The sequence below is a fragment of the Macrosteles quadrilineatus genome, unplaced genomic scaffold (assembly GCF_028750875.1).
Source record: "Macrosteles quadrilineatus isolate MER2022 unplaced genomic scaffold, UCM_ALF_1.0 Scaffold_8__2_contigs__length_117827958, whole genome shotgun sequence".
NCBI lineage: Eukaryota > Metazoa > Arthropoda > Insecta > Hemiptera > Cicadellidae > Macrosteles > Macrosteles quadrilineatus.
Genome location: NW_026542601.1, coordinates 23,188,993 through 23,215,712, shown reverse-complemented (window position 1 = coordinate 23,215,712; position 26,720 = coordinate 23,188,993). Strand labels below are relative to the sequence as shown.

The 26,720-nt window shown below is 35.8% G+C and overlaps 2 protein-coding genes across 2 annotated transcripts in view; one reads left to right on the top strand and one right to left on the bottom strand.

Annotated features, from left to right (window-relative positions):
• Window positions 1-817: 817 nt before the first annotated feature.
• Window positions 818-4,252, bottom strand: LOC128999232 (uncharacterized). The gene is made up of 4 exons (XM_054425630.1): window positions 3,911-4,252; window positions 2,797-3,004; window positions 1,458-1,695; window positions 818-1,015 (listed from the first exon to the last, which is right to left on the bottom strand). The coding sequence occupies exons 1-4, from the start codon at window positions 4,119-4,121 to the stop codon at window positions 851-853; spliced, it is 822 nt and encodes a 273-aa protein (XP_054281605.1). The 5' UTR covers window positions 4,122-4,252; the 3' UTR covers window positions 818-850.
• A 6,459-nt stretch (window positions 4,253-10,711) lies between these two features.
• LOC129000265 (ectopic P granules protein 5 homolog) overlaps window positions 10,712-26,720 on the top strand; it is a 77,918-nt gene continuing 61,909 nt past the window's right edge. The window contains exons 1-6 of the mRNA XM_054427225.1: window positions 10,712-10,863; window positions 13,726-14,664; window positions 15,957-16,112; window positions 16,660-16,762; window positions 22,766-22,955; window positions 26,385-26,541. Coding sequence (XP_054283200.1) covers window positions 10,831-10,863; window positions 13,726-14,664; window positions 15,957-16,112; window positions 16,660-16,762; window positions 22,766-22,955; window positions 26,385-26,541 — 1,578 coding nt within the window. The 5' untranslated portion in view covers window positions 10,712-10,830. The remainder of the gene's footprint in view (window positions 10,864-13,725; window positions 14,665-15,956; window positions 16,113-16,659; window positions 16,763-22,765; window positions 22,956-26,384; window positions 26,542-26,720) is intronic.

The window sequence follows — 26,720 nt, the reverse complement described above, 5'->3', positions numbered from 1 at the left end:
TTGGCAAACTCTTCTGGAGTTCTGGTGTTTTGTGTAATCCCTCTTCTTATAGTATAAAAAAGAAAAACCCAATCGCTGAGACTCTAAGCAATCGTAGAAGAGAGAAGCTTCCATTGTTGCTGAATGACAAATCTGCTGGAAGGATTAATTCATCTCGGCATTGCCAGACATATCGTTCAATCCGGAATTTGAATATGCACTCAGTCGAAATAATAGTAATTTTGGTGATATTAACCGAACATAAACGTTACAGTTGTAGTATATTACGTTACTTGTCTGGTAAGTGGTGTTTTACCGTGCGAGCACGACACCTCGTGTGGTATTTTCATGCGAGTCCGGTAAAGCTTACCGGGCAAGTAACGTACGATACTTTACATCATACTACACAACACAATTAGTACATTTTAAACTCATAACACAATTTATTTAGGACATAACATAAATTATAATATTTTTATATTTCAGAAAATAAAATAGACCATTGCAGTTAGCTATTAATTTCATTAGCTGACTAAGTGCACGATAAAAATACATTAACCACGTTACTTTTCCGTGTGTAGGCACAGAAAAGGGAAACTTTCCAGTCTATCAATACAGATGGAAAAGTACCTGTTTCTGTGTAGTATGATGTTAAGAAATTAAACCTCCTTTGCCTCCAATGTCAACAGTTTGTGTGCCGAAGTACTTTACCCCTTGTACCTCGGACATACTTTTGAAAATCTCTAAAACAGGTACAAATAATGGAACCTTTTTTAAATCTACTTATAAATGCATGTATTTGGTTCATCGTACTACACTAATAATCTGGTTTTAAATACAACTTGTTACTAAATCTTGGTTGTCTTAAAAATCACACAGAATAAAGAACAACAGTTAAACCAGTCGAGAAGAGAAGGCAAATGAGTGTGAAATATCTGCGAAGAGATGATCTTTTTGAGAATCCACAGTAGAGTTCCAACAAGGGAAGTAGGACATGAAGGACATCGGGGCCCATGAAACCCAGGTCTCTCAATATCTGAAAATTAATAGAAACTTCTGTAAGGTGTTCATTGAATTCCTTAAAAAACTTTTTTAAATGCTCAATGATTTTTAAAAATATGAATTAAACTTTTAACAAATGCACAATACATTTGTGAAAATGAATAACAACTTCTCAAAAATGTTATTGAATTTCTGTAGGTCATGTGTTTATTATAGTGACACAGTATTTGTCACAAAAACTCAGTACCATATTTTCTCCTCACTCCTCACTGATTATTACTGATTTAGCTTACAATAGGTTGTTCTATCAGTTTGACTTTGTTGAAAGTTAGTGTATTCAACTGAAATCAGAAGTTACAATCATTGCACTCTTGTTGGAGGCTCAATGAAACTTTGTCTGTTTTGTTTCAAAACAGCGACAACTTGAACATTGATGGAATGCTAAGTTCTACCAATAGTCAAAGGTATTAGGTTACCTGATGTTTATAGCCCTCTCCTCGTATGACATTGTCCAAGAATTGGTCTTTTGTTGCCACAACAATATGAACGGTTGCCACTATAACTACAGGCAGTATCAAGACTGGACGCAGCGGCACTTCTTGGTCCGCCAGTCCCAAGACAAGACATGTCGACACCAGCTCGGACATGGAGAACCACCACTGATGATTCCATTGTGAGTAGAAGTCGTCATTCCAGTAGTTGAAGAAAGACCACCTTATACCAGTCAAGGTTGACAAATCTTCATTACAAAAATTAAATAGGCCTAACCCAGAAACCAACCCTTGCCTCTTTTAGAGGCTAAATTTTTTAGTGCAATGTAAGTTTTAAAAATACCAACAAATTAGTGTTGAAATAAAATGTAGTAAACAAATGTAAGTAATGTCATGTATTTTTAAAAGACACCATTTCCTCACATACTATGCAATTGTATACCTAACATCAGTATCATCCAAAAATATGTTATTAAAAAATTATAAAAATTAAATAGGATTATTATGTACAAGGATAGGGATGAGCTAGCTTACCTGGTAGAAAAAAAAGACTGGTCCCTAACAGGGAAGGAATATAACGTTTTAGTGTTATGTGTGTGTTACCAAAGCTAATCTGGACTCTATCTGCCAGGTAAGCTAGCTGATCCATATAATAGTCTTGTACATAATAATCCTGATCAGCTAATTGGCTTTTCCTTAATTTCTAACCTAAATATTAAATATAGTTATATCAAATCTGCATATTAAAAAATGTTGGTTTTTCTTTTCAGAGTCGGTTAGGCTCTTCTACTTCTATCCGACCGATTTAGATAGTTCTGGTCTTAAATTAAAGGTATGCATGCACAGATTTGCTATCAAGCATCGGCATTCATTTGCCGGATGTATTTGTCTAGTATTTATTTATGAAATATTTAATCCTGTAAATTGTCACCTCTGGACCTCCTACAGCGCTTGATTCTCTAGGTAGTTTTCTTTGACATTTTTGACAAGTTTTGGGGGTTACCTGGGCTATAACTTGGTGAATGTTTGCGTTCAGTTGTTCAAATTATTTAAGTTTTTTTAGGGTAGACACGATTCTTTAAAACCCCCCACAGAAAGATATCTACAAGTGTCACACACATACCGGTAAGCATTAAGGGTAATTGAATAACTAGATTAAAATTGGCCGATTTTAAAAGTAGATTTTTTTCCTACAAGTTTATCTGATCTTGTTCATTGGAAGTGCTATCAAAAGAGTTACAACTGAATATTTTCATGAGTACCGTTAATGCATGTAACAAAAATTTAAGTTTTAAACTATATATTCTGACAAAACAGAGCTTACCAAGTATAGTAATTTGAAAACATTGACGAGATGAAGAGAATAAACATAGAGATTCGGAGCCGCTGCCTGAGAAGTAGCGCTACCAGTCGTCTTATAGCCTCGTATAGTCCGATGACACACAGCACAGTCAACACCCATATCTTGACAGAGTTCGGAGTGGCGTTGAAGTAGACATGTTTGTACGAAGCTATTCCCGACTCGTAAGTCCCTATAACATTAATACTTCTTGTCTGTGCAATGGAAGAATGTCTAAAACTTTGCCACGAGTAATATCATAATGTAAGAATGCTGGTACGATGTGGTAAAACGAAAATTATTTTTTTGTAATCATCTCACTTAGTTATTGCCGTTTTTAAGTGTGCAATCAAAATATGATCAGTTTTATTGTCTAGTTATAAACACATATAGTGCTTCTGCTTGCCTTGTAATCAGAATGTTACAGGATTGATCCCGAGAAAAGTCAAAATCGGTTAATGTTTCAAACCTGGACCCAGCTGTCCTTGGTAATTGGGCTTCTAATCAAATAATCCTGGCTATAATAAACCAGCTGATCTTAGTAACAAAACTGTCAACTCATTCATTCAACTCTCATTGTTTACTAATTTTTGTCTTATAAATATGCACCCTGGTGTTTTTAAGTAAGAAAAAAGCTCATGTCTCTCTTACCATTTATGTACAACCATTTGATTGTTATTAAAGTCATGATGAATGTTAAAAACAAGTATGTGGTCACTGGTCAGAGCATTTTGTATTGCAAGGTTGATGTGAAAAATTGATAATACACCTTCTTGGATTGAAAGCACTTTTTACCAAGGTCTTGGCAATCAAGAACAAAAGTTGAAGATCCCAAGGCAGTTAATCGAAATATTATTAAAACAAAATCAGACGGTTTTAGTCAGGATTAAGTTGTTACATTCATAAAAGAAAAAAGTTAAAAGAATATTAAAATTTTTTTATTAACTAAACAAAAGTATCAAATGGGAGCTTAAGAAATTCATGCTCTACGAGGAAAAAACCAACAAGAAAAGTCACTGCATTGAAAATTTATGATTTATGGGTAGAACAGTGTACATAATTTTACTTACGATCTATAGAAAATTATTGCCAGACTCACCCTTAAAAACAGTATCCCAACATGAGCACGTACAATAACGTTTGTCTACGCGATGATTATACTGTCGCCAAAAGTGGTAGACAATGTAAATATGAATTGGAGGAATTAATATTGGTCCAAAACATGCTAACAGTTTTGTTATTAAACTGTCAATAATTTTTAGTTGTTGACTTCCTAGAAATATATTGAGAACTCTCTTGCGATTCAACATATTAATATTATTTATGTAATTTATGTTTTAACCTTTTCAAAGTATTGTTTATTCAACATAAATATTACATATTCTACAAAAAAGTAAATTAAAAAAAATATTTAACATACAAATGTCATTAAATATTAAGAACTATACGGTAATTCATAGTAGTAAAGCATTTATTCAAACAATTAACCTAAAGAGTATAAACAAATCCAATGGAACACAAACAAAACAGTGCCATTGTGGTCAGAGTGTAGAAGGTCTTTAATGCCAATGCGATTGCTAAATATATTGTTGAGATCCAACAGCACCCAGGCAATTATCTATTTATACTCATTCAGATAATTTTAAACTTTTAAGGAAACTGTTTTATTTTAAACTTTACTGAATTACTACCCAAGTAGGCATATGCACTCTTACCATAACTATCTTGATTGTTTATTTGTTTCATAGCAACTACCTAAACTCCAAAGAGTGATACCGTACCTGCTTGTAAGAGTTCCAGCGTAAATAAATTGTTTTTCAATATTGTAATACTACACTTTTTATAGGAATTATAGCAGTTTTGAATAGGAATTATTATTTTTACCTGGATAATTTATTTAAGAAATAAATTTAGTAAAATCATGTTTTTTTTATTTTAATAAGTCAAATAAGCAAAAATCAATAATGCAACGATGGTAAAATATTTCTTTTATTTTATTATTGCAATTTACTATACCGTTATGTAACTAATTTTCTTTTTATTTTACTACTAAATTACATAATGAAAAATACCTTTATTGTAGAAAATTTGCAGATTAAGTGAATTTATATTTGCCTCAGAAGCTTTTCACTAAAATATTTCCTTAACATTTTCAGATTTATTCCCTTTTTCAAACAACATTAGTAATCTAATCTTAAAATAAATTAAATATACATAAACGAATAGCCTGCTTAGATTTTCTGTTACATGGAGGGCAGAATTGTTGTTTTTTTTTTTTTTTTTTGGTAAACAATGTAAATGATTGACATCATCTTATATACTAATACCCCCGCCGCAGCAAACCTGCAGACTAAGCGAATTTCCATTTGCCTGATTGGATTTACACTAAAATGTCTACTTCAAAATATAACATTTATTCCTTATTTAAATTGAATTATTTTAACAAGTGTACTTAGGTTTGCTGCATCAGGGAAGGTGATACTGTTTTTTTTGTAAAATATTAATAGTTAGTAAGAAATAAAAACATTTTCCAAATTTGATCAAAATATGTTCATAAACAAGCAAACTACAACAGTTGAACAGTATATATTCTCCATAAGAAAAACTTGGGAATTTTAAATTTAAAATTTTTTGGAATTTTCTCCGTAACCATTAGGCACATAGTAACGCTTTAATATACTAAATTATTTGTTTTTTTAAGCTCTACAAAATGGTTTAGAAAGAAATTGCAAAATTTTATGTTTTTTGGGTCAAAAATGGGAAAATCCTATTTTTACTCCATAAAACCCCGTTCCCATAGTCCGATCATGCTGGTTCGCGAACTCGTTCGAATAAATGTAGGTTTACACGTTTATACCAAATTTCATCAAAATCGGATCATTTTTGCTTGAGTTATCGTGCTAACGGACACATATATATATACATATGAATTTGAACGGATGGTGTTTTTGGCCTCTAGGGACCTCAAAACGAAAAAAATCGGTCCCGCGTCCAGGTCTTACCATGAGTATTACGATAATAACTTATTCCCTATATGGGAAATTCGCTAAAAAACTTTTGCAAAACTTGTAACAGCTAGCCTGACCATATTACTGGACCGAATTACATGCGGTTGGTACCAAACCAAATTAAAGATATTTTCCTGTAGATGTGCAGAATCCCTTTATAAATTAAAATAGGCTCAACAATAAGCATGGAAAATGAATTTGAAATTAAAAAAAAATTCACATGGGCCTTATGGGTTGCTATGATGGTGACAAAATAACAACAAAATATAAACAGAAAATCCAAACTCCAAACATATTCCAATCACATGTTTTATTTCCATTGTGGGGTGAAAGTAGGGAAGTCTACACTATGTTATGAAAATGTTACATGTACTATGTAAAAAAATGTCCTATGTTAAAATATGTTATGACATATTTTTGGTTGATAATGACTTTATGTAAAGAAAAAAATGATATAAATAATCTCATGTAGAAATGATGTCATTTTAAATTGGTTAATATACAGTGTTATTATAAAAAAAATCATCTTTTATTTACCTGTAGTTCGACTATTATATATTACATGATTAAAGAGTGATACTGTATAACCTTTGGAGTAATCGGCTAATCCGAAACTTTGTTTTATTAACAGTCTTGATAAATACATTTTGTCTGATTATTTAAATATCTACCACAAAAAAGTACCTAACATAAATTATTTTATCCGTATTCAACAATTTTTACAACTTCTAGCAGTTCATATATTTAAAGGATTCATTATCTATTTCACTGTCACTTTTCAAGATTCAAATGCAATTTGGACGGCTGTTTGGACCATCAAAAGGATTTTTTTTGTCTGTGGATCCAAGAACAGTAAATAATAACCTGTCGACTAAGCGAATTTCAATTTAACTGGTTAGATTTTTACTAAAATACCCATCCCATTAAATTGTCTGATCTATTTTCCATATAAACAACATTGCCCATTTTAACCCAAAAAGCCCCCCATAAAATCGTGTTCCCGCATAGTCTGATCATACTGGTTCGTAGGTTTACATGTTTTTTGTTTGGGCCAAATTTAATCTAAATCAGATAATTTTTACTTGAGTTGTTGTGTTTTATATATATAGAATGCTCGATTTGTAAAAAGGGGCCAGAACTGTGACCTATTTAATGTTATTGTTTATGTAGGTAGTCATTTATGTCAATATTTTTATCTCTCAGAAAGAGAGGAACCGGAAGGCCGTTCCGCCGCAAATCGAGCACCGATATATAAGTTAGATAAAGTGAACCAATAGCTACCTTTTTTTATTAGAGCAGAACAGTTAATTTCTTATGGGGGACTCCCCTTTATTTTTAAGGTGTTTTTTAGGTGGTTTAGAGTTTGTAAAATATGACCGGCATTTTCCAAAATAGCCGACAACTTAAATACTGTATTTCTTATGAACACGAACACCCTGTATTTTATCATTGTTTTAGACTGTAATACGATTTAACGTTTTTATTCTCGACATGTTTTCTCTAAAACTACGGTATTTGAGGACAGCAGTAGCCTACGGTTCAGGTTACAGTTACAGTATGACTTAAAGGAACAATATGGCTTGCAATGGACATCTGCATCCTGTATAGCTCCTATAACGAGTAAGTTTAGAAAGAAAATTCATAGAATAACCATTGTATATAGATTTTAAAAATACTATTAATTCAGAGTTTTGTAATTTTAAAATTGCAGCAATTTTCGTAAACAAAATTAATATTCTTAATGTATTTATGATATTTTTTATTTAGATGTACCGTAATTTTAAGACTTATCTACTCTTTGCATTTTCTCTCTAAACTTACTCATCTTATTTTTAAAATTCGAAAGCATACAAAAACACCTAAAAAAATTAAGTGCCCCATAAGAAAGTTATAGTTGTCTTTCGCTGGTCCAGTCACACTACATCGATCGGCTGTTCTTAATTGAAATGGCCTGAAAGTCATCGCCTTTTCAATTAATTAATTAACTAGCTGCCGTACCTACCAGTAATTATACTAATTCGAGTAATTTCCGTAATTTCAATAGTAATAATCATAATTCATAATAGTAATATGTATTGTACAATAATATGTACCTACATATCCCACACAACACAAGAATATCCTTGGAATGTCCTGGGGATATCCCAGTGGGATATGGGGGATATCCTCTGTATATCCCGCAATGTCCTCGGGATATCCTGGGGAACTCCCTATGTCCGCCCAAATCCTGATCCCTGGGATATCCCACCAGGATATTATACACAAAAACACTAAATAATAAATATTTCGTCCGAAAAGCACTTTTACCACTTAAGTACCTATTTTAATTAAATAGCTCATAAAAACAAATTTTTGGAAAAAATAGAAACAAAAATATTTTTGCCCAGACGAGTTTTGAACCGGGTACCTCTGACTTATGAAACTCTTACCTTACCTCCTGAGCTATTTGTGATTGATGATATTACTAGTTTTCAAGCGGTTAAAGAGGAGCCGACAGCTGAAATGGTCGCAATACTTATTTTTGATACTATGATTCTGTTTAGGCATCAAGTTGTTAAATTGTTTTTCTGGGAGTTGTAGAGGACACTGTAATAAGAATATAGATTATAATTGTTATATGATTAATTAATATTTCCCCTTAAATTTTCAACCAATAAATTTTCTTAAATATAAGTTTGAATTTAAATTAAAAAGAAAATATTTGCATTATTATTATTATTGTAAGCAGGTGTATTATTGTTATTATTATTATAAAATGGTAAACATTTAGAGTTTGATAGTTACTATGCCCCACGGGGATATCCTACGGATCTCCAAAGGATGTCCTAGGGATATGATCGGAAAACATGAATAGTTTTTATAAATCATTATAGTAACGTTATTAGTTATTTTAATTCGAAATAGTATTGAAATACTTTTTAATAACGTTTCTCAAGCACTTGTCACTTGAAAAAATACATCCAATACTATAAAATACGTTTTCAGGCCCACTTTTATAAACGGGCAGACTGGGCATATGCCCAGGGGCACCAGAGGTTTGGGGGCGCCCACCGGGTGCCCCACAACCACCGCCTGCCCGCACTAGGAAAAAAAGAGGGGCACTGCTTTTGGGTTTGCCCAGGGCTCCACTGACCCTTAACGCGGCCCCGCGTTTTAATATAGGTAGCCTACCAAGAATATCCATAGGAAGTCCCCAGGATATCCTCAAAATGCATTAGTTTGTTTTGGATATGTGCAATATCTCAGAGTGATCCTAGGGACATTCTCAAATCCTGGGTTCTATGTGGGAACTGGTTAGGATCCTGTGCTGTGTGGAAAAGCTGTATTCGGTAGCATATTTTGAGAAGTACTTGAGTTATTAGCAGATTTTACAAATAAATTATGAAAAAAAGGATATCGTGGATATTCTAGGGATATGCCAAAGATATTCCTGTCCCTCGATCAAAAACCCTCAAAAAAAAAAAAAAAAATAATTATTGTAACGGGAATATGCCAGGAATGTCCCAGGGATATTCCTATATCCCATGGGATATTGGAATATCCCAGGAATGTCCCAGGGATAATTTCTATATCTCATGGGATATTGGGACGTTTTGGGAACTCTGTGGGATATCCTGAGGATATTCTGTGCTATGTGGGATACAATTATTGAATGTAAACATTACAATGACAATGATCTGGAAAATGCCAAATAAAACATGCTTTGAATCAAATTTTAGATTCTGTAACATCCATTTAATAAAATCCTTGTAATGTAAAATATGATATAAAAAGGTGCAAGACGATGATGACGTTTCCGTGACCGCGGGAGTGGAGGCACGGCCCACGACCGCCTTAAAAGGTGGCCGTGATATGATGAGGTCTATACATGGCTGCGGGAAATGTTGATTGATTTTGACGCAATCTCGCATGACGTTTCCGTGATCGTTGGAGGCGATGATAATGTCTAAATGGCCGCGGGAGATGTTCATGATTTTGCCGCTGTCGAGAAAGACGACGATGACGTTTCCGTGGCCGCGGGAGTATGGAGGATGATGTCTACACGGCCGTGGGAGATAATCAGAATTTTGCCGCAATCGCGAAAGACCTCGCCCGTCAAAAAGACACTGGATTACTGGAGTACCGGAGTGGCGTAGACCATGGCCCCCTTTAACTCCAGGCCGCGGCCTTTGAAGTGGCACCATCGCAAGTAGGGTTGTAACAGCTGTTTTTTTTAGACAGCTAATGGTATTTGTTTACATATTTTAAGAATACACAAAATATTGAATTCACTTTAAATGTACCGTACAAAAATACATTTTCAATTTAAATAATGTTTTGGTTTTCAATTCTATATGTTTTATTTTCAATATATTAATACTTTTATGTTCATAAATTTAAATTAATAATACGCGAATTAATGAGCTGGTGTCACCTTTCAGCCATGAGATGTCTGGCGCTTGACAACACTACTTGCAACGTTGCCAATTCTACCAGGCCGCGGCCTGGAGTTAAAGGTGGACGTATTAGAATTAGAAAGGAAGAGAGGGTCTACTATTAGAGCAAGGTGGAATTCCACCATGATATTAGAGCGTTGTACATTTGTGTCCCATAATCAATGGAAAATTACTGATAAGACTGATTTCCTTCTCTCCTCGCTATTTCTCCTGACACTTGACTTACCTACTTCATGGTCATATGACACTTACACCACCTGATCTGACGTTCTGTTCTGTGTTCTGTCATCTGTTTTGTTTTTGTGTTCTGTTTGTTGTTTAGTTTAGTGTCGTTCTTTGATGTGATTGTGAATGATAATATTATGAAACGATAAGGATAGCATTCAGCATTCTGTTCTAGCAAAATTTACCAACATAAAAAAGACGTCTTAGTTTTTGGTATGAATCCTGTATTGATGGTAATTATGCTGCATTTTCCTATTTAAATGATCTAAACAACTTAAATTCCGTTGCAGTATCCACATACATTAATTCAATGATAAGCTAAAATATTCAGTATTCAGTACTACTGTACTATGGAAGCAATACACAAAGCAAGGGTCAGTCAGGTAAGTTACAGTATTGATATAACTGATCCATATTTTCAAGGCTTTCTATTATTTAAAAGTTATGTCTAATCCTTATCGATATACGAGCCTAGGAGAGCTTGAATAAGGTTTTGAAGGCTAGTTATCATCAAAATCGTTGGATATCTTTTGGATTTGAAGGCCAAGGTTAGATCCTTGATGTAGGTAAAACAGAGATTGGTTACACATTAGTGTGTCTTAAGTACTTTTGTAGGCCTAAATGCTTTACAATACCTCATTGGAGATTGATACTGATCAAACCTCCAAGGTGTAAAAAGGCTGTATTTCCAAAACATCAAATTAATCATTAGGTCCTAAAAGGTTTTTGATTCTTTAAGTCAGTAGGCCTACCAGCTCAGTGAACTGTGAAACCAAAGCTGCGATGTCGTGGGTTTGCATCCTGGTGCACCACTTGAAACCTATTGTATCAGCTTGTCCCTTGCTTGATAGTCCCCTGCACAGGTCTTTGAGGCCCATGTAAACGTGCAAACACAAGATTAAAAGAAAAGCTAATTACCAATCTTTTTTAGCTCTTAAGCTAAGTAGCACCAATAAACCTCAGTCTGACCTAAGATAGTTATTTACATGACAGCTCCCTTTTTAAAGAAATAAGTTAGTAGGCCTAGCCTACAATTTGTGTACAACTCTACGAGATTTACAATAAACTACCCAAGTTAGTTAAAATCTGGAATTTGGAGGTTTTTGGTATTATCCGGAGGCCACTAATTTTAGAGGGATTTATTTTACCGGAGACCAAAAATAACTACATAATTGAAAAGGAGATAACTTAGCCTACTTTAATTGACTTACTGTCCAAATTTGACATGATTACGATTAGTGGCCTTTGAGTTCTACCTCCCAGAAGTCAACAATGTCGGTGAGGATTGAATTGAATGTGTCGTAAGTATGTACTCCACCAAGTAGGTACCGTATACTTAGGTTGGGTTTTTCTTAAATATGTTTATAAGACTTGTACCGATTTAATTTTAATTTTGGAAAAGCCTAGTAACTTAAGTTAGTCTTTGACTTTAGTGTGACTTTAGTTTGACTTTAGTGTCCAATCACTAAGCTAGTTAACGCTTGCCTCGCTAATGGAGTTTTTCCCGATTGCCTTAAAACAGCTAGAACAGTTCCTATCTTTAAGAAGGGTGACCCTACAAATTTGGCAAACTACCGGCCTATATCAATCCTCCCTACCTTCTCTAAGATATTTGAAACTGTTATGAAAAGGCAACTTGTAGAATATCTGGAGGCAAACACCCTTTTGAGCAACGCACAACATGGCTTCAGAAGGGGGCGCTCCACGACTTCGGCTCTAATCGACCTAGCGAACATAATCACAGACGCTTTTGAAAACAATGAGTCTGTTCACCTGAATCTGTGTGACCTCAGCAAAGCGTTTGACGTTGTGTCACATAGCATACTTTTGGACAAACTGAGACTCTACGGTATTGGAGGGAGTGTTCTTGATACACTATCGAGCTATCTGCAGGGGAGAGCACAGATCGTCTCATTGTATGGCGCATCTTCTAGTATGAGGAGTGTTAACCATGGTGTCCCCCAAGGGTCTATTTTAGGCCCACTTCTCTTCACCATCATGATAAATGATCTGGGGTTAAATGGTCAAACACTTTTGTTTGCGGACGACACAACCCTTATATCCACAGGTCGAGACATAACTCAGCTTAAACTGGAGGCCGAACACCTGCTATCCCAGGCTAAGGACTGGTTTAATGCTAACCAGCTTAAAATCAACGAGGAGAAAACTCAATCTCTGATATGTAGCCTAAAAACTGTGGAGGAGGAAGAACCAGTAAAACTGCTCGGCTTTTGGATAGATTCCAAATGTAGCTGGAATTCCCACATTGAAAAGGTGTGTGTGAAGCTTTCCCGTGTGGTTTATCTTCTGAGAAAACTGAGATCAGAAATCACTCTACCTTATCTGATGACTGTTTACCATGCCCTCTTTCACAGTCATATTACATATGGCTTGGTCCTGTGGGGACACTGTTCAGCTGCGCAACAGGTCCTACTACTGCAAAAGATGGCACTTCGGGTGATCACATTTGCGGGATATTACGACCACTGTCGCCCGATTTTTGAAGAACGGCAGGTACTAACTGTGTTCAGCCAGTATGTGTATAACATCCTTGGTCTCCTGAAGGAAAAGGAAACTGACTTCGACAGAAGGAGTGACCAGCATACTTATGGGACACGGAATGCAGTAGACCTTGATATGCCCCGATGTCGTCTTAGCAGAACTCTAAAATGCTACCCACGATACGCTATCAGGATTTTTAACACGCTTCCCAAAACTGTTAGAGACTTGAAGATTAAGCCTTTCAAAAAGACCCTCCTCAAAGCACTGGTGAAAAGGCCGTTGTACTCGTTGGCCGAGCTTGAAGAGCCACTCTTTCCATCCTGATTCTGACATACGGTAACTGGACCTAATTATTCAAAACCGCCATGCCACAATTTTTTCTGTAGTATAGTGTTTGTAAATATTAGTTTTTGTATAAATTGTATATATAAATAAATTGACGCAATCTATCCGATAATGTCGGTCAAAGATGAAGACATCAAGTAAGTATTAAGTAAGTACAAGTATGTGAAAGGAATGAGTTTATTCTCTGGCATATCCACAAAACTTTCAGAGATTTTGCCCACCTTCCCTTAAAAGTCTAGGTAAGTTATGTTTGTGTTTTTTTTTATAAAAATGGCCACTATGGCATAGTCCACAAAAATACCACCAGCTGAGTATGCATCCTTGTTGTTTTCTAGTATCTCTCTTAACACTTTTGGTTCATCATGAAATTAATGTCTAACAAATTATCTTTGTTTTAGAATAAAAAGAAGACAAAGAAATCAAAATTTAAAACAAGTGATGGGAAAGTTCAAGAATGTTCCTACGAAACCTTGCCACAAGAAGTGGAAAGTTTAACATTATCTGACAGTGAAGAACTCCCTCAGGCAGAAGTTGTTAATTCTGCGGAAACTGTGATACCATTTGTCTCAGATGCCAGTGAAGTTTATCAAGAGTCTGTAAATCTTCTGGAATATGAAGGTATCGATCATCTTGAAGTTCAGCCAAATGAACTAAAATCTTGGCAAGAAAGTAACTTGGCAGAAAGTAGTGAGATATCAAACTATTTCCAGGATTCAAAAGATCGACACCAGGGTACTCTAACCGAAACAGAACTTGATGAAATTCATTCTCCTATCGCAGAGATAAATTTGTCTAGTCATGCCAACACAACATTTGAGTCGCCATATCTTTCATCTCCATCAGTCGAGTCAGCTCAAGGCACAATGGGATTGTGGGTAGAACCTGGCAAAGAAACAGAGATTGCCAATGAAGCAAGTCCTTCTGCCCCCGTTCTTCAAATTCCATGTAGTAATTCAATTGAATCGAATGTTGATGAGATAACTCCTGATACAGGAAGTGTTGTGAAGGACCAGCCATTCTTTCCGTTTCACTATAGAGAAGAAGAATGTGAGCAGACAGTGAAACCATTTACATTACAGCAACTCAACGCACTTTACCACAACCAGGAGTTGGAGGGGGTTGACCAGTTTGTCGCTCAGTTTGTTGAGAGTGAAGCTCGCTCTGGAGATAGTGTGGGTCACCCTCTGTACCAACTTTTGACTAATTTTCTACGAGCAAGGGCAAAACTTGCTGTCAACAATGTAGAGCTTGATGCTTTGAAACAAGAGTGCGCTGATCATCAGTCACATCTGTGGTCTTTGGAAAAGTGTGTCGTCACTGAACGGGGAGAGTGTCAGGTAATGTTGGCAGTTGTTAGCCTATATTTAAACATTTGTTCTTAAAACTTTCGCTGTGTTTTGTGACTAAGTTAATGTTCTCGATCATGATCAATTTAAAAATGATCAAAAGCTACCTAAGCTGTTATTTTGTCAATTGGTTTTAAAATGAAATATCTCTACAACACAATTAATTTTGAAGTTTTTGTTCGGTTATTTTAAAATAGGCCTACACAAAGATGACTTCTTTAATATACGCTAGCATAATATCTGCTTGGACACAATATAGTGTTTTTTTACACCATTTTAAATGTCAGTATAAGCAAAAGAACATGTACCTGCAGTAAAACTTCACAATGATTCGTTTTACCTCCAGAATTCCTGGCACTGTTTTTATCGCCCAGCGATTTGGAATACTTTCTTGCCAGCAGCCTATCTAGACGTGATTTTCTAAAACCAGTAATAAATCAATGAAATTAAAAAAAAAACCTGGTGGTAAATTAACGACAAAGTACCTAGATAACATCAATATAAAAAAACTACTGATGAATGTGAGGGAAGACAAAGAGACACGATTTATTTTTAATTTATTTCAATAAACAATGTCTTATTATTTAGCTGTCTTAGTTGCCTATATTTTAAAATTAGTAGCCTAGTTTGTCTGAAATAAAAAAAAAAATGTTTTCCTACAGTTACCTGACAATGTACATGTTCTCTCACTGATTTGAGAAAGCAAAGTGGCCAATTCGCTCATCAGTGAGACAATGTTAACATTGTCTCACTCTAATTACTTTGTCTCACTCCAGATTTGCAACGTGAAGGCACGAAATAGTGGGCGCGTAACATGTGGTAACATGCAGGCAACGTCGTATGCGCGCGAAATACGTTGGTAGCACTGGCTGTAAATCAGCTGGTCAGCTGTTGTACTGTTGTATTTGTCACTTCACATTAAATGTTATATTAAAAGTTAAAATGTGTAAAAATAGGTTATGTTTCTTCATCAATTTATTTGTTTTATGGTAACTGTAGGAAAAGTATAATGTGCAACTCGAGTTCAAAGTACAATTGCCTCACTCGAGAAACCATTCCTCACTCGCCTACGGCTCGTGAGTAAGGATTTCTCTCGAGTGAGTCAATTGCTCACTTTTCTCACTAGTTGCACAAATAACTATTAGCTCTTTAACTATTGAAACACCAAAAGATTTTAGTTTTGATTTTTTACTAGACAATATTTCATAATGTATATTTAGAACATATACCTAAGCGGTATTGGCAACATTTTTTTTTCAGTTGTTTATTTTTTTGTGTACTAGGATGGCAATCCTGTAGAAGCATCTCACGAGTTCCAGACAGCTCATTACAACAAGAGCTTGGCTATGACCCTAACTCGAAGCCTTTGTTCAGTTCGTGATTTGGTAGCAGAGTCATTTGCTCTCAATGCATACACCTGTGAAGTCGTCAAACTGCAGGTAATTTAAATACATGTTTTACTACCTACAACATTGAATACATTACTAATAAAACTAACTTAAAGGAGGCTTTTAACTGCCGAATTATGATAGCCAGTGTTACGTGGATATTGTCCTGAATCCACCTGTGAATAATTTGTATCGTAGGCCTATTGAAATATTTTACTGTAATCCATCCTTCAAATAATTTGGTCCTTGCATTTAGCATATACATACTATTCTTTCACATAAAGGTATAGTCTACCTTAAACTAGCATGATAGGTAGGTAATTTTATTTTTTTATGTTAAAGGTCTAAAAGAAGAAGTTTTAGCATTGGAGTTTTTTTTTATTAATTTGTTGTAATTTGCCTGTTACACTGGTTAAAAGAAGCACCGTGCCAGTTCCTATAGTACATAATCCTTTATCAATTTATATAGACTAAACTGAGGAAACCTGAATCATCATTATATCATCAACAGTGATAAAAAAAAACACACCATTAATTAAATAATGGTTTTTGCTTAAAAATATTTTGAAACTGTACATATATAAATGCCTGTTTATAGGTTGAAAATTACATCCAGAAACTAGAAGCAGAGTTTTCATTTCTTCCTCACAACGCTCCTGTAAACCTGATATCCGAGGCTCTTCCTACGTTCAGCCAAACAGGTCAGTGAGGTGATTTCTACATACCAATCAAGAAAAAACTATTCCATGATCATGATCTAGCATTAGTTACAAAATTCTTTGTCAACTGAATAGCACCTTTGTTGTCACAATATACATCAAATGGGTTCAGAGCATTTTTTGGATCAATTTCTGAGATTAACTGTCTTAACCATAACAATTCTTGAACTGTAAATGACAATGCCATATACTCTGCCTCACAAGTGGACAATGCTACTGTTCTCTGTTTTTTGCTGAACCAAGATATTAAACTACCAGAACATTTTAACAAACAACCTGTAACAGAATATCTTTCATTTATTTTGTTTCCCCAATCTGCATCACAATAGGCTATTACATTTTTATTCCCTTCCCTTGAAAATTCCAATTTAAAATTAACAGACCCTTTTAAGTATCTAAAAATTCTTTTAACTGCTAACCAGTGTACCTTACTGTAAGAGTTATTGAATCTACTTAATAAGTTGGTAGCAAAAGAAATGTCTGGTCTTGTTATTTGTGACAAATACAGTAAACTATCGATAGCTTCTTGGTATGGAACACTCACCATGTCCGTCTCTTCGTCACTTACTGTCGTGAAGTCCAAGCCTGGATCAAGTGGAGTAGTTACTGGCTTCGCTTCGCTCATACCGAATCTCTGTAGCACTTTCTTGGTGTAGTCTTCTTGAGGGATCCAAATTTTTCCAGCTTCTCTATTTCGAGTGATGGTCATGCCGAGACAATGGTTGACAGGTCCAAGGTCTTTCATATCGAAGTGAGTCTTGAGAGTACTCTTCGTCTTTTCCATGGATTTCTTGTTGTTCGAGAAGAACAGCATGTCGTCGACATATAGAGCAATTACTTGTAGATTATTTCCTTTTCTTGAATAGTAAACACACGGGTCAGCTTTAGATCTCGTAAAGTTCAATCCAGATAGCACTTCGTCTATTTTTCTGTTCCAATTTCTTCCAGCTTGCTTCAATCCGTAGACGGCTTTCTTCAATTTCCAAACGTTTCCATCCTTTGAAGTAGCGATCTCTTTGGGTGGTATGACATAGACGTCTTCATGAAGGTACAAGTACGCTGTTGTCACATCCATGTGATCTATCTCCAAATCTTCTTTGGCTGCCAAGGATATGAGGTATCGTATGGATGAATATTTCACGACAGGTGAGAACGTTTCTTCGTAATTTATCCCTTTTATCTGGCTACATCCTTTGATTACCAGTCTCGCCTTGAGAGTTTCTTCTTGGTTTTCACATGCGGGCTTAATTTTTAGTACCCATTTAGTTTTCAATGGTTTTACACCTATAGGTAGGCTAGTTTCTTCAAAGGTTTTGTTTTTTATCAAGGAGTGTATTTCTTTGTCAATACTTTGTTGCCACTGTTTTGATCTTTCACCACTTAGGGCTTCTTCTATGGTGATTTCTGTATCATCATTCTTTTCACTGTAGTATATTACATGATCAGGCCAAGTTTTCGGTTTCTTCTGTCTAGCAGATCGTCGTGGTGCTTCACTTGGTACGTCTTCATTTTCAAAACCATGAAAATCTTCATCCTCAGTATCCTCATCTTCATTTGGGAGATTATCTTCTGCATGATGTTCGTTCTCTTCAGGTCCATCTTCACTTGACTCGATTTGTGCTGAAAGGTTTACGTTGTTCTCCTGAACTTGCTTATTTAACTTTTGACTGGTCTCAGGATCCTCTTCTTTTTGGTTTTCCAAAAATATTACATCCCTAGAGATTGTAATCTTGTTCGTCTTAGGGTCGAGAAGTCGATATCCCTTTGTTGATGCACAGTAGCCTACAAAAATAAATTTTTGTGACTTTGGGTCCCATTTCTTTCTTTGCGTTTTTGGTATCTGTACCATAGCTTTGCATCCAAATACTCTCAGGTGAGCTAGACTGGGCTTTCTCCCATGCCATATCTCATAAGGTGTTCTATCTCCAAGGATTGCTGAAGGCGAGCGGTTTGTTAAGTACACAGCTGAAGAAATAGCCTCAGCCCAATATATTTTAGGCAGGTTTGCATCAAACAACATTGTTCGAGCTTTTTCAACTAATGTTCTATTGGCTCGCTCCGCGACTCCATTTTGTTGAGGGGAGTAGGGAGTCGTAAGTTGGTGAACAATTCCTTCAGAAGAAAGATAGTTCTTCATTTCTTCATTGACGTATTCGCCACCATTATCCAATCTGATTTTCTTTATTTTCGCTCCTGTTTCTACGATCTTCCACTACAATATTGTTGTCTAAGCCTGTGGATATTTTAGACAGCTTTAACATACCTTTCCTGTTCAGATGGCCTAATCTACGATGCCATAAAATACCTTTATTCTCAGAATAAAAACAGTTTTTTATTTCTGTTGTATTCATACAATAAATTCCATTTTTTAGATGAGCTGTTGCAACTAAATCACCTGTCTCATTATTATGAACATAACCCCCACTTTTGTCAAAGGTTACAGTGTGTCCCTTCTTAACTATCTTACTCACTGATAGTAGGTTAACTGCCGAACTTGGTATGTGAAAAACATCATTGGCTTCTACTTCTACAACTTCACTACCATTATATAGCTCAAGATCTACAGTGCCAGAACTATCTGCAACTAGATCTGAACCATCTGCTGAAACTATTGTACAGCTATTTGGTTTTAGATTGCTAAGCTTATTTACATCGTTTGTAATGTGCGTGGACGCACATGAATCCAAGTACCATAAACCTTCATTATGGGTACGCCGATGACTGTCTACCGCCAGAAAAGCATTTTTCTTACTTGTATCATGGCTATTTTCATGTTTGTACTCATTAGGCCTACTTTTATTGGGCCTATCTGAAAATCTAGATTCATTAGGTCTAAACCTACTGTTTTGGTTAGGCCTATTAGATTTATTGTTACTACCATTTGATTGAGGGCAATTCTTAGCTAGATGGTTAGGCTTATTGCACCTAAAACATTTTAGCGGTGTTGACTTATTGGACCTAAACTGTTTATTGGCATAAAGAGCAGATTCGCCGGTCCAGTCCTCGGATTTCACATCCTGAAGGAGTTTTACTTTGATAGAATCACCAGTGATAGGTGTTCCCGAATTTTCTAATGTCATGATCATCGGTTTGTAGTGATCAGGCAAACCTGCAAGTAGCAAGGTACCAATCCACTCCTCACTAACATTAAATTTCATTTCATTTAACTTAAAAGCTGTTGTTATAATTCACACACAATAATATCACAATAATCATCAATAGACTTACATTTTTCAAGCGTGGTTGTGACTAAGGTTTTTAGTAGGCCAACTTTCCTTGTTAAGCCAGAATCCTCAAAGGCCTTTTCCAGGGCGTTCCAAGCTTCTGCAGCCGTTCTCGTGTCTCTGATGTGAGAATAATTAATCTTATCAACAAATAAAACTATTCTTGAATGGGCTTTCTTGTCTTTTTTCTTCCAGTTATCACTGATGGGGTCCGGTGGGGTTTCCTCTATGACATCCCAAAGGTCATCATGTACGAGATAGGCCTTCATAGCAAATTTCCAAGTTGAGAAGTTTTCCCTCCCCTGTAGTTTTTCAACAATAGGTAGACCTGAAGAAGCACTCATTTTTTGTCGGTACTGTCTTCAAAACTATGAACAAAAGTCTCACGTAGTCGCACACGGCACAACCTATGTGTAGGTTAGGATCAATCGTTACTCGCGAACCCGTGAACAAACCGATATCGCAATGTTCCAGTTATTAACATCCATATCCACAAACGGCCTCTGGGCCCATAACCACTGTTAGGGTTATTAAACAACGCGCAATGGTGTGGATATGGAACATTTTATTGTCTATTAGAGTTATTACACAACAGCACACACATGAAGTAACGAGGACATTACACAACCTCACAACCGACTCCGGACAAAGGAAGAATAATACTTTCATTCTTAGAAGAAGAAGAAGTCATATAGGCCTAAGTTACATTGACACTTGATAGCCTAAAGATTGGGGCATGTATGTACTATATGACAAGAATATAAATTTATCCTCTCTAACATTTTGAACATCACTAAGGAGATATTTACATTTATTAATAACTTTATTAACTTCACTGTGATATTGTTTTGTTGGATCCTTAGTTAGAATCTTAATGTTATTTACTGCAATAAAACTGTCCACTTTACATGTGTATTCATCCTTATCTAGTACTACAACAGCATTACCTTTATCAGCCTTTGTGACAATGGCCTTATTGATGTCGAGCTTATCTGATAAACTTCTTAAAGTTGTCAAATCAATTTTAGCTTCGTTTGAAAGATTATCAACAATGACCATTTCACTGTTACCTTGACTTAACTTATTAATGATCTCATATCTAATAGGGTCCTGTTTCTCATGTTTTATTGTCTCAATACAACTTTCAATCTCCAAAAGAGAGTCGACTATACCGTTTTTTGGTTTGTGATGGAAATTATGTTTAAGACCTTTGTTGAGTAATGATGTCTCTTGCTGATTAAACTCTATTGATGTCAAATTGACTATTCTAGGGTGAAATGTGTGAGAACAAGAGATAACTTTGGCTGTGTCATTTTTTGTTTTATAAAGATTGTCAAGATTCTTTAGTTGGGTTGATCTTTTTTTCCTAATTATAGGCCTTATCCAATCTTCGACTGCACTAAGTACAATTTCAAAACAGTACCGATATAACTTATGCCGATATATATATAACTTGTGCCGATATATACTTTTTAGCCGTGCACGTGCCTTAATGTTTTCGTGTCGTGTTCGTATTTTGTGTTGTATGTACTATTTATTAAACTTTGACGCAATGAAAATGAAGAAACCACGTAAAAACTGTAAATATGTAAATAGCTCAGATTAGTGTATAATGACTACGCACCCGACGATGGAGTTATCTCCGAAACGGCCGTAGTGCTCAATTAACAGGATTGCGAAGACTGTAAGTAACCTTTATATTTATTACACGCAATCTGCCACACTGATTAATCTTATTTAATTTAATATTATTTGCCCATTTTTACACTGGAAATTTCATGTTGTCTACCCATAGGTTCAACCATAGACTAATTAATACAAGTAGACTTCTCATCCCATTGAAATTTTGAAGCTCGTTTTTCGTGTCCAGTTCATGTTTGATGACAATAATCGCTAGTGTCTACGAAATTTTGTTCCAATTATTTTAGGGTTAATTTCATGATTTGTGCCCTACTGTTTGGTTATATAACTTAACTAGGGGATGAGCTATTGCTTATAGGCTAATTAGGCCGTTTTATTTGGTTAAACGAGGTACCCTATTAAATGACTGAAAAAACAAGAAACAAATTTGAAACAAAACACAACCTCTTCAGTGCACCGGACAGAAATAACAATAAAATTGGCTTCAGCTGCTCGATAAGGAAGATAAATCTACTAAGGGTGTATGTTTTATTTATGGTTCAACTCCTAAGTTATACAACTAGTAATCCAATAAAAACTGAGGGGAGAAATCTTTGATTAAAAACTCGTAGTGTTGAAAAAAAAAATTGTTACTGCTACTCTAACGATACCAAAGGCAATTGCTCTTGCACACCCTACACTTTTTGTTGATCATCAAAAGTCCCAGTTTCAGTTAAACAACTTTTGAGAAGGTTATTTTAAAGAATTTCCATGTAAGGAATATTAGCGAATTTCCCATAGGGAATATTAGCAAATTTCCTGTACAGGGAATAAGCTATATTACTGTAGTAATCATGGGAAGACCTGTACCTAATGTGGCTTTGCTCAGGATAATCAAATTTAAAAAATAAATGTTTCATCTGATACAAAATAGCATTGTAACCCCTTTCAAGGGTAAATCAATGCATGGTAATCTCTTGTTAATTTTGATACCAAACTTAAATGAACTTGAGTGAATTGATGAATTTTAAGTCAACATACATCTCAAACCCTATGACTTTAAAGTTAATACACTATAATTTTATAATCCCTAATACAATCAGGACCGCTCTTCATTTGCACTGTTGCTCTTTGATGATAGGCCAAGACTTTAGAGCGGTCATCAGAGAGTTACGAGCTGCAATATCGGTGCTCTTCACATTCCAGCGGCGGCCGCTGCGGGATGAAGTGTTTGTGAGTGACTCTCGAGGCTGGCTAGCTCGACTGGTCGGAGTTCTTTTACGAGTAGCTACCTGGCAAGACCATCTCTTCTTGATCCATCATGTCCTAAGGTAATCCATATCAGGTTTGGATATAAAGAGACATTTAAATATAAAACTGTTAACTGGCATTTGGTGAAACGAAGTGACAGAGCTATGATGGGGTTGTGTTTTATTATATTACCTTATTCAACTGCTCAAATATTTGCTGAAAGCTATTATACCTATATGTTTCGGCATCAGAATATCATCTTCTGACTCCCTAGTATAAGAGCAGCCTATAGGGTAAAAACACCGTACAACACAGCAAAATGTTGTGACTTTTTATATGTATAGAAATGTTTCCAAAGAAAGTTTGTTCCACCCACATTTAGAGCATGTGGATTTGTATTAAAAAACTATTCCGATCATAGAAAGAATCGAATGATAAAACCAAACTATCTCTGGGAGAGAAGTTGGCTTGCATCAACTGAATAGCTGGTTGTGGTCGTTACTGACAAGAACCTCCTGAGGCAGATAGTAATGAAATGAAATGAAAATCCTTCTTTATTGAGGCGAACTTAGGACCTCATGGTCCTTTCTTACAGTTAATCTCTAAAAAACTAATAATAACAACAAAATATTAACAAAAAATTCAATACAGTTTGTAACATAAAGTTTTAATATAGCATAATTTATTTTATCTTCTCTAACATACAGCCACACACACACACATACACCCTCTGCTGCATCTAGGCCTAACGCCATCCCGCCAAGCCACGGCCATCCGGTCAAGGTAATATCCTTTCAGTAGTTGTTGCAGTAGTTGAAGTGTGGAAACACGAGTGATTTGACCATTTAAGGTACGTTTTGCTTGGAGCGACAGGTGCGACGGTCACGCAGCGACTGTCGCCAGTGTCGCCGAGCGGCAGTCGCGGGGTGGTAGACTGTTTTGCTTGGAGCGACAACTTCTTCTTCCTGGCGTCACGAGACGTGGTACCGTCAGTGCACCTAACCTCAAAAGTGCGCACTAAGTATAAAGTCACTAAATAAATTCGATAAATTCACTTAGTAAAACAGGTAAAACTTAACAATAAAGTATTCTTTATAGGCCTAGTTAATTGTTATGAGTAACATTCCAAAACTGCCATGTCACAAGCCAAAATGTAATAAAATTACTAAATTTCTCCGTAAATTGCAGTACACAAGCATAACTTGAATTGGAAATCAGTGTTATAAACAACCTCCTCACAGAGTGAAAATTATATTTTGTTGATTGTATTGTAAATGAAAAAAATACCAATTACATTATATACTCCATTAATATTTGAATAGCGTCTTCTTGACACATTACTTTAATAATTGGCATTTTATATATTTACATATGACACGCCTGACTTTTAAGCCAATTTGATCAATAACCATTTATACAGAACAATATTTTATTAAATCACCTAAACGAAAATGTAATTAGAAGTCTTTAAAGTCGACAATCTAAATAATCTACTAATATGTTAAAATAACTTATAATATAATAACATAATATTAAACTAACCTGACGTTGTCCTTTATTCCTTGGTCTTTGTAGGATATAATATAAAGGGCGGGGTGTTTTGCCACTTCTTCTAATAAACTGTCGTCTTCCTCACCACTACATTTACCACTACCTTTACCACCACTACCTCACCACTACCTTTAACATAACCACAGACGTTGTCCGACGCCATATATCGAAAATAAAAGGTCATTGAACTTGTCAAAATGCTCTACACTATAAAAACAATCAGAAATGTAACTGTCGCTAAGCGACTGTCGCTCCTGACTGGTCTTGGAGCAGTACCCAGCGACTGCAGCTCGCGGCTCTAGTGACAGTAGCTCCAAGCAAAACAGGACTATGCAAAACCCCTAAGATCAGTGTCCCGCGACAGCCACTCGGCGACTGTAGCACCTGTCGCTCCAGGCAAAACGTACCTTAAGAGTTTAATGTGAAAAGGTAGAAGTAGCTGCATATTCTTCAGTGTGTGAACAGCGGCAAACACTCTTTTACAAGTGCTTACCACTACGTCAGTCCAGTCCAATACGCAGTTTAAAATCAAACCAATACTTTTTACCGCGTTGGATAGTAATGGATGAGGTGCTGAGGGAGGAATAGCCAAAAGGGTAATTGTCTTTCTAGTGGTTATAGTGCTTGCCTTAAAATCTGAAGGTCGCTGGTTCGATTCCAAACAAGATTGTAGATGGCCCTGATACAATTTGTTATTAGAGTTTCAATCAATGATTGTCTAACTTCACATTCAACAGCTGACAGGGCACACACAAAAATAAGCAATTTTTCCAGAACATTGAGTTTTAATTTAAATTCAAAACTTAATTATTGACATTTCTTTGAAGATTGTTTATTCAACATGTGAAAATACTCATAAGTAATAAATTTATTTTATATGTAAAAACTAGTCTGTTATGAATTTTTTTTTTCGTTAAAAATTTTAATGTTCTGGATAACTCAACAACCTTTGAGTACACAAATAGTCGAGTTAGTGAAGTTTTATTGTATTTAATAAAAGATTGACATTAGATAGTAGTAACAAAACTATTCCTTTACAAAAAATTTTAAATTGTCAGATGTACTTAAGGGAAGAAGATGAATAAGAAATACACTCTTAAACACACACTTTAAACACACACACACACACACTCACACACATACACTCTTTAAATAGAGCCTCTTTGTGTCTTATTTTGAGGCGAATGTTTTTGTAAAAACTACCAAAGAAGACAGTTTGCCATTATAATACCACCAATAACTCTTGTGGCCTTATTTAGTTAATGTTCACAGTAGGGTAGTATTCAGTGGTAGGATACCCCCAAAACAAAGTAAAGCTGGGTTTTCCTAGGTGCGGAAGCGGAGAGCGGAGAGAGGATCGTGGAGAGCGGGAAAGAGATTAACATGGTGTTCCGCTCCGCTTCTAGGAAAACAGTAACATTAAATTACCTGAGACAAGTGGAGTCTGCTCTCCGTGTTCCTCTCTCCGCTCTCCACTTCCGCTCCTAGGAAAACTCGGATTAATACTATTAGACCAGCTGAACTTAAAGTACAGTAGACTCCCTCTTATCCGGACACCTTTTAACCGGACATCGGTTTAACCGAACTACACTCTGGGGAAATGGCATCTCTTTAACCAGACAATTTTTTTCAGCACATTGTTTAACCGGACTAGAACGGCAGGAAGTGGGCAGTACTGAAACAACTGTTCTCGTGGGAAAGATTTGAGACCTGTGATCAGGTGTCTAAATAAAATGCTCTCCTAAATTTAAGTAGAATATCACAGTAAACAGTCTGTTTTAACGAGTTTTTGGGGACATCGGTTTAACCGGAAAACCCGTTATCCGGACTGGCCTCGGTCCCGAGGAGTCCGGATAAGAGGGAGTCTACTGTAAACGTTTCCATTGCTAGACTTCATCATTGTGTCTTATTTGAAAGGTCTCTTATTAGGTTTACCACAATCTCGATGATATTTCCAGATGTCCAGCTGGTGTAGGCAAGTGGGCTGCTTGGTTCATCCAACCTCCAGATTTGCCTTTCAATTCACCTTCAAGCTCTCAACACTTGGACCACCTTGTCACTTGTCTGGCTTCAGTGCTGCTTCCTGTTCAGGCCAGAGACCTGTTTCTCAATCAGGTAATGTTGTTAGGCTCAAGTTGTAGTAACTTTGGATAGTCCTGAGACATATTTGGAATTTGTATTGTTGTGATGTATAGTCATTGTGATATGTGCATTATAGATTCTTGTGTAACTGTTTATAAAATCAAAATGCCCCCCCCCCCCCCAAATAACCCCCAATATCTATCAAAACATCA